Here is a 7,962-nt window from a genome sequence, read left to right on the forward strand (position 1 = left end):
GTGGTGAGAGGAAGCCCTGTGGCAGGCAGTGGGAGAAGATGGAGCGAGACGATTCACCTATGTGGTGGGGAGAGGAAGCCCTGTGGCTGGCTGTGGGAGAAGATGGAGCGAGACAATTCACCTATGTGGTGGTGAGAGGAAGCCCTGTGGCAGGCAGTGGGAGAAGATGGAGCGAGACGATTCACCTATGTGGTGGGGAGAGGAAGCCCTGTGGCCGGCAGTGGGAGAAGATGGAGCGATACGATTCACCTATGTGGTGGTGAGAGGCAGTGGGAGAAGATGGAGCGAGACGATTCACCAATGTGGTGGTGAGAGGAAGCCCTGTGGCCGGCAGTGGGAGAAGGTGGAGCGAGACGATTCACCTCTGTGGTGGGGAGAGGAAGCCCTGTGGCCGGCAGTGGGAGAAGATGGAGCGATACGATTCACCTATGTGGTGGTGAGAGGCAGTGGGAGAAGATGGGACGAGACAATTCAACTATGTGGTGGTGAGAGGCAGTGAGAGAAGATGGAGCGAGACGATTCACCTATGTGGTGGTGAGAGGAGGCCCTGTGGCGGCAGTGGGAGAAGATGGAGCGAGACGATTCACCAATGTGGTGGTGAGAGGAAGCCCTGTGGCCGGCAGTGGGAGAAGATGGAGCGAGACGATTCACCCATGTGGTGGTGAGAGGAAGCCCTGTGGCCGGCAGTGGGAGAAGATGGAGCGAGACTGAAGTGGGCCGACATTCTTCACATTTTTGTCATCAATGAAACACTTGATCTCAATCAAATGTTTACTGACTCGGGGCAGAGGACTTTATGTAGTGGTGTAGTGGTCTCTACTACTACACTACTACTACTACACTACTACTACTACACTACTACTACTACACTACTACTACTACTTACTACTACTACACTACTACTACTACACTACTACTACTGGTTTAGTAGTCTCTTTCTCTCTGTTCTAATCACACTGGAGACTGGTGTAGTGGTCTCTCTCTCTCTTTTCTAATCACACTGGAGACTGGTGTAGTAGTCTCTTTCTCTCTGTTCTAATCACACTGGAGACTGGTGTAGTGGTCTCTCTCTGTTCTATTCACACTGGAGACTGGTGTACTGGTCTCTCTCTCTCTGTTCTATTCACACTGGAGACTGGTGCAGTGGTCTCTCTCTGTTCTATTCACACTGGAGACTGGTGTACTGGTCTCTCTCTGTTCTATTCACACTGGAGACTGGTGTACTGGTCTCTCTCTGTTCTATTCACACTGGAGACTGGTGTAGTGGTCTCTCTCTCTCTGTTCTATTCACACTGGAGACTGGTAAAGTGGTCTCTCTCTGTTCTATTCACACTGGAGACTGGTGTACTGGTCTCTCTCTGTTCTAATCACACTGGAGACTGGTGTACTGGTCTCTCTCTGTTCTATTCACACTGGAGACTGGTGTAGTGGTCTCTCTCTGTTCTAGTCACACTGGAGACTGGTACAGTGGTCTCTCTCTGTTCTATTCACACTGGAGACTGGTGTAGTGGTCTCTCTCTCTCTGTTCTAATCACACTGGAGACTGTTGTAGTGGTCTCTCTATCTCTGTTCTATTCACACTGAAGACTGGTGTAGTGGTCTCTCTCTCTCTGTTCTAATCACACTGGAGACTGTTGTAGTGGTCTCTCTCTCTCTCTGTTCTAGTCACACTGGAGACTGGTGTAGTGGTCTCTCTCTCTCTGTTCTAATCACACTGGAGACTGTTGTAGTGGTCTCTCTCTGTTCTATTCACACTGGAGACTGGTGTAGTGGTCTCTCTCTCTCTGTTCTATTCACACTGGAGACAGGTGCAGTGGTCTCTCTCTCTCTGTTCTAATCACACTGGAGACTGGTGTAGTGGTCTCTCTCTCTCTGTTCTAATCACACTGGAGACTGGTGTAGTGGTCTCTCTCTCTCTGTTCTAATCACACTGGAGACTGGTGTAGTGGTCTCTCTCTCTCTGTTCTAATCACACTGGAGACTGGTGTAGTGGTCTCTCTCTGTTCTATTCACACTGGAGACTGGTGTACTGGTCTCTCTCTGTCCTAATCACACTGGAGACTGGTGCAATGGTCTTTCTCTGTTCTATTCACACTGGAGACTGGTGCAGTGGTCTCTCTCTGTTCTATTCACACTGGAGACTGGTGTACTGGTCTCTCTCTGTTCTATTCACACTGGAGACTGGTACAGTGGTCTCTCTCTGTTCTAGTCACACTGGAGACTGGTGTAGTAGTCTCTCTCTCTGTTCTATTCACACTGGAGACTGGTGTACTGGTCTCTCTCTGTTCTATTCACACTGGAGACTGGTGTACTTGTCTCTCTCTGTTCTATTCACACTGGAGACTGGTGTAGTGGTCTCTCTCTCTCTGTTCTATTCACACTGGAGACTCCTGGCTTCTCTTCTCTATACAGTAACGAGGGAGACTGTGAGCTGGAGTGGTTCATATTGTCTTACTTTAATCGGTTTGTATAGGGAGGATATGATGGTCCAAATGGTCAGACTTCCTCTCCTCTTCTCTTCCTCTCCTCCTCTCTTCTCATCCTCTCTTCCTCACTTCCTCTCTTCCTCTCCTCCTCACTTCCTCTCTTCCTCACTTCCTCTCTTCTTCTCCTCCTCACTTCCTCTCTTCCTCTCCTCCTCACTTCCTCTCCTCCTCTCCCCCTCACTTCCTCTCCCCCTCACTTCCTCTCCTCCTCTCTTCCTCTCCTCCTCACTTCCTCTCCTCCTCTCTTCCTATCCACCTCTCTTCCTCTCCTCCTCTCCTCCTCACTTCCTCTCCTCCTCACTTCCTCTCTTCCTCTCCTCCTCTCCACCTCTCTTCCTCTCCTCCTCTCTTCTTCTCCTCCTCTCCTCCTCTCTTCCTCTCCTCTCTTCTTGTCCTCCTCTCTTCTTCTCCTAACTTCCTCTCCTCCCCACTTCCTCTCCTCCTCTCCTCCTCACTTCCTCACTTCCTCTCCTCCTCACTTCCTCTCTTCCTCACTTCCTCTCTTCCTCACTTCCTCTCCTCCTCACTTCCTCTCCTCCTCTCTTCCTCTCCTCCTCACTTCCTCTCCTCCTCACTTCCTATCTTCCTCTCCTCCTCACTTCCTCTCCTCCTCTCTTCCTCTCCTCCTCACTTCCTCTCCTCCTCTCTTCCTCTCCTCCTCACTTCCTCTCCTCTGCACTTCCTCTCCTCCTCACTTCCTCTCTTCCTTTCCACCTCTCTTCCTCTCCTCCTCTCTTCTTCTCCTCCTCTCCTCCTCTCTTCCTCTCTTCTTCTCCTCCTCTCTTCCTCACTTCCTCTCTTCTTCTCCTAACTTCCTCTCCTCCCCACTTCCTCTCCTCCTCTCCTCCTCTCTTCTTCTCCTCCTCTCTTCCTCTCTTCCTCTCCTCCTAACTTCCTCTCCTCCTAACTTCCTCTCCTCCTCACTTCCACTCCTCCTCACTTCCTCTCCTCCTCTCCACCTCTCTTCCTCTCCTCCTCTCTTCTTCTCCTCCTCTCCTCCTCTCTTCCTCTCCTCCTCTCTTCTTCGCCTCCTCTCTTCCTCTCTTCCTCTCTTCTTCTCCTAACTTCCTCTCCTCCCCACTTCCTCTCCTCCTTTCCTCCTCACTTCCTCTCCTCCCCACTTCCTCTCCTCCTCTCCTCCTCTCTTCCTCTCCTCCTCTCTTCCTCACTTCCTCTCTTCTTCTCCTGACTTCCTATCCTCCCCACTTCCTCTCCTCCTCTCCTCCTCTCTTCCTCTCATCCTCTCTTCCTCTCTTCCTCTCCTCCTAACTTCCTCTCCTCCTCACTTCCTCTCCTCCTCACTTCCTCTCCTCCTCACTTCCTCTCTTCCTCTCCACCTCTTTTCCTCTCTTTCTCTCCTCCTCTTCTCTTCTCCAACTCTCTTCCTCTCCTCATCTCCTCCTCTCCACCTCTCTTCCTCTCCTCCTCACTTTATCTCAACCTCTCCTCCTCACTTCCTCTCCTCCTCTCCACCTCTCTTCCTCTCTTCCTCTCTTCCTCTCCTCCTCTCTTCCTCACACATTGAATATAGACTTGGCTGGAGTGACTGTGGATTATACATTGTCTTGCCTGGATGGCTTTGAATAGGGAGCATACTGTATGTTCAGAGTCATGGATGAAGTGTAGTCATGCTTTAATAGAATCTACAAGGACTCATCACATAACATGTAGTCTCTTGTGACAGAGAAATGAGTAGCTGGCCAGCGTACACTCAAAATGTGTTTTTTGTTGATGAGATTTCATGCCATTCTATCAATGCGGTGTGGCGGATTGGTTTTAAGCAAGACAGGTATTTGAGCAAGTCAAAGGTGCTAGCATACTGTTGTATTGCCAGCTGGCAGAGCCATCTAGGGAATCAGGGAATCAAAGCATTGACAGCCTCCTCATGGATTTGAAAGGAGTTGACCAGGGTGGAATACACGGTGGAAACTCTATCCAGCCCATGCCTACGCCAGCCAACTGAGGGGGAATGAACAAGTGGACACTTCAGGGAGCAGGGTAGATCATTGTTAGGCAGCCCAGGTCTACAGAATCTCAGTTGGACTTCACATTATCTGGAAGGGGGATGGATGAACAGCATTAAGTGACTAACCATTCACACTGCATCACTGACAGCATTTCTCAAAAGGGACAGAACACAAGCGCTTGAATTATAATGTTGCTCCTCTGTTGAGAGTTCAGCATTAGGTATGTTGCTCCTCTGTTGAGAGTTCCGCATTAGAATGTTGCTCTTCTGTTGAGAGTTCAGCATTAGAATGTTGCTCCTCTGTTGAGAGTTCAGCATTAGAATGTTACTCCTCTATTTAAGAGTTCAGCATTAGAATGTTTCTCCTCTGTTTAGAGTTCAGCATTAGAATGTTGCTCCTCTGTTGAGAGAACAGCATTAGAATGTTGCTCCTCTGTTGAGATTTCCTCATTAGAATGCTGCTCCTCTGTTGAGAGTTCAGCATTAGAATGTTGCTCCTCTGTTGATAGTTCAGCATTAGAATGTTGCTCCTCTGTTGAGAGTTCAGCATTAGAAATGTTGCTCCTCTGTTGAGAGTTCAGCATTAGAATGTTGCTCCTCTGTTGAGAGTTCAGCATTAGAATGTTGCTCCTCTGTGAGAGTTCAGCATTAGAATGTTGCTCCTCTGTGAGAGTTCAGCATTAGAATGTTGATCCTCTGTTGAGTGTTCCACATTAGAATGTTGCTCCTCTGTTGAGAGTTCAGCATTAGAATGTTGCTCCTCTGTTGAGAGTTCAGCATTAGAATGTTGCTCCTCTGTTGAGAGTTCAGCATTAGAATGTTGCTCCTCTGTTATGAGTTCAGCATTAGAATGTTGCTCCTCTGTTGAGATTTCCTCATTAGAATGCTGCTCCTCTGTTGAGAGTTCAGCATTAGAATGTTGCTCCTCTGTTGATAGTTCAGCATTAGAATGTTGCTCCTCTGTTGAGAGTTCAGCATTAGAATGTTACTCCTCTGTTGAGAGTTCAGCATTAGAATGTTGCTCCTCTGTTGAGAGTTCATCATTAGCATGTTACTCCTCTGTTGAGATTTCCTCATTAGAATGCTGCTCCTCTGTTGAGAGTTCAGCATTAGATTGTTGCTCCTCTGTTGAGAGTTCCGCATTAGAATGTTGCTCCTCTGTTGAGTGTTCCGCATTAGAATGTTGCTCCTCTGTTGAGATTTCCTCATTAGAATGCTGCTCCTCTGTTGAGAGTTCAGCATTAGATTGTTGCTCCTCTGTTGAGAGTTCAGCATTAGAATGTTGCTCCTCTGTTGAGTGTTCCGCATTAGAATGTTGCTCCTCTGTTGAGTGTTCCGCATTAGAATGTTGCTCCTCTGTTGAGTGTTCCGCATTAGAATGTTGCTCCTCTGTTGAGTGTTCCGCATTAGAATGTTTCTCCTCTGTTTAGAGTTCAGCATTAGAATGTTGCTCCTCTGTTGAGAGTTCAGCATTAGAATGTTGCTCCTCTGTTGAGATTTCCTCATTAGAATGCTGCTCCTCTGTTGAGAGTTTAGCATTAGAATGTTGCTGCTCTGTTGATAGTTCAGCATTAGAATGTTGCTCCTCTGTTGAGAGTTCAGCATTAGAATGTTGCTCCTCTGTTGAGAGTTCAGCATTAGAATGTTGCTCCTCTGTTGAGAGTTCAGCATTAGAATGTTGCTCCTCTGTGAGAGTTCAGCATTAGAATGTTGATCCTCTGTTGAGTGTTCCGCATTAGAATGTTGCTCCTCTGTTGAGAGTTCAGCATTAGAATGTTGCTCCTCTGTTGAGAGTTCAGCATTAGAATGTTGCTCCTCTGTTGAGAGTTCAGCATTAGAATGTTGCTCCTCTGTTAAGAGTTCAGCATTAGAATGTTGCTCCTCTGTTGAGATTTCCTCATTAGAATGCTGCTCCTCTGTTGAGAGTTCAGCATTAGAATGTTGCTCCTCTGTTGATAGTTCAGCATTAGAATGTTGCTCCTCTGTTGAGAGTTCAGCAGTAGAATGTTGCTCCTCTGTTGAGAGTTCAGTATTAGAATGTTGCTGCTCTGTTTAGAGTTCAGCATTAGAATGTTACTCCTCTGTTGAGAGTTCAGCATTAGAATGTTGCTCCTCTGTTGAGAGTTCATCATTAGCATGTTACTCCTCTGTTGAGATTTCCTCATTAGAATGCTGCTCCTCTGTTGAGAGTTCAGCATTAGATTGTTGCTCCTCTGTTGAGAGTTCCGCATTAGAATGTTGCTCCTCTGTTGAGTGTTCCGCATTAGAATGTTGCTCCTCTGTTGAGATTTCCTCATTAGAATGCTGCTCCTCTGTTGAGAGTTCAGCATTAGATTGTTGCTCCTCTGTTGAGAGTTCAGCATTAGAATGTTGCTCCTCTGTTGAGTGTTCCGCATTAGAATGTTGCTCCTCTGTTGAGTGTTCCGCATTAGAATGTTGCTCCTCTGTTGAGTGTTCCGCATTAGAATGTTGCTCCTCTGTTGAGTGTTCCGCATTAGACTGTTGCTCCTCTGTTGAGTGTTCCGCATTAGAATGTTGCTCCTCTGTTGAGTGTTCCGCATTAGAATGTTGCTCCTCTGTTGAGTGTTCCGCATTAGAATGTTGCTCCTCTGTTGAGAGTTCAGCATTAGAATGTTGCTCCTCTGATGAGAGTTAAGCATTAGATTGTTGCTCCTCTGTTGAGAGTTCAGCATTAGAATGTTGCTCCTCTGTTGAGTGTTCCGCATTAGAATGTTGCTCCTCTGTTGAGATTTCCTCATTAGAATGCTGCTCCTCTGTTGAGAGTTCAGCATTAGATTGTTGCTCCTCTGTTGAGAGTTCAGCATTAGAATGTTGCTCCTCTGTTGAGAGTTCAGCATTAGAATGTTGCTCCTCTGTTGAGAGTTCAGCATTAGAATGTTGCTCCTCTGTTGAGAGTTCAGCATTATAATGTTGCTGCTCTGTTTAGAGTTCAGCATTAGAATGTTGCTGCTCTGTTGAGAGTTAAGCATTAGAATGTTGCTCCTCTGTTGAGAGTTAAGCATTAGAATGTTGCTCCTCTGTTGAGAGTTAAGCATACTGACATACTGAGTATTTTTTGTCACAGCATACTCATTGTTGTGTTTTATCTCCTCACTTTCATTGTGAATGAACCTTAGGTGAATGTCTCTCTCTCCCTTCACAGGAAATGATTGGGAATATGTTTCTCAGTTGTAAATATCTAGCTCGATGAATGTGTTCCTCACTCTTCACAAGTGTTTCTCAACTCATGCTGGGGTGCCTGGCCTATCCACAGGTGATACCTGTCCTATCTACAGGGGGTACCTGGCCTATCCACAAGGGGTACCTGGCCTATCTACAGGTGTACCTGGCCTATCCACAGGGGTACCTGGCCTATCCACAGGTGATACCTGGCCTATCTACAGGGGGTACCTGGCCTATCTACAGGGGGAACCTGGCCTATCCACAAGGGGTACCTGGCCTATCTACAGGGGTACCTGACCTATCTACAGGGGTACCTGGCCTATCCAC

General features: G+C 47.3%; 1 protein-coding gene across 1 annotated transcript; it reads right to left on the bottom strand.

The window, feature by feature from the left end:
• Positions 1 to 6,305: 6,305 nt before the first annotated feature.
• On the bottom strand, positions 6,306 to 7,508 carry LOC139412691 (putative uncharacterized protein DDB_G0286901). The gene has a single exon (XM_071159352.1). The coding sequence runs from the start codon at positions 7,506 to 7,508 to the stop codon at positions 6,306 to 6,308; it is 1,203 nt and encodes a 400-aa protein (XP_071015453.1).
• Positions 7,509 to 7,962: the final 454 nt, after the last annotated feature.

The sequence above is a fragment of the Oncorhynchus clarkii genome, chromosome 7, assembly GCF_045791955.1.
Source record: "Oncorhynchus clarkii lewisi isolate Uvic-CL-2024 chromosome 7, UVic_Ocla_1.0, whole genome shotgun sequence".
Classification (NCBI taxonomy): domain Eukaryota; kingdom Metazoa; phylum Chordata; class Actinopteri; order Salmoniformes; family Salmonidae; genus Oncorhynchus; species Oncorhynchus clarkii.

Bases quoted from the DNA above. Each gene is read 5' to 3' on its own strand.
- LOC139412691 (XM_071159352.1), bottom strand. From the start codon at position 7,508: ATGCTTAACTCTCAACAGAGGAGCAACATTCTAATGCTTAACTCTCAA.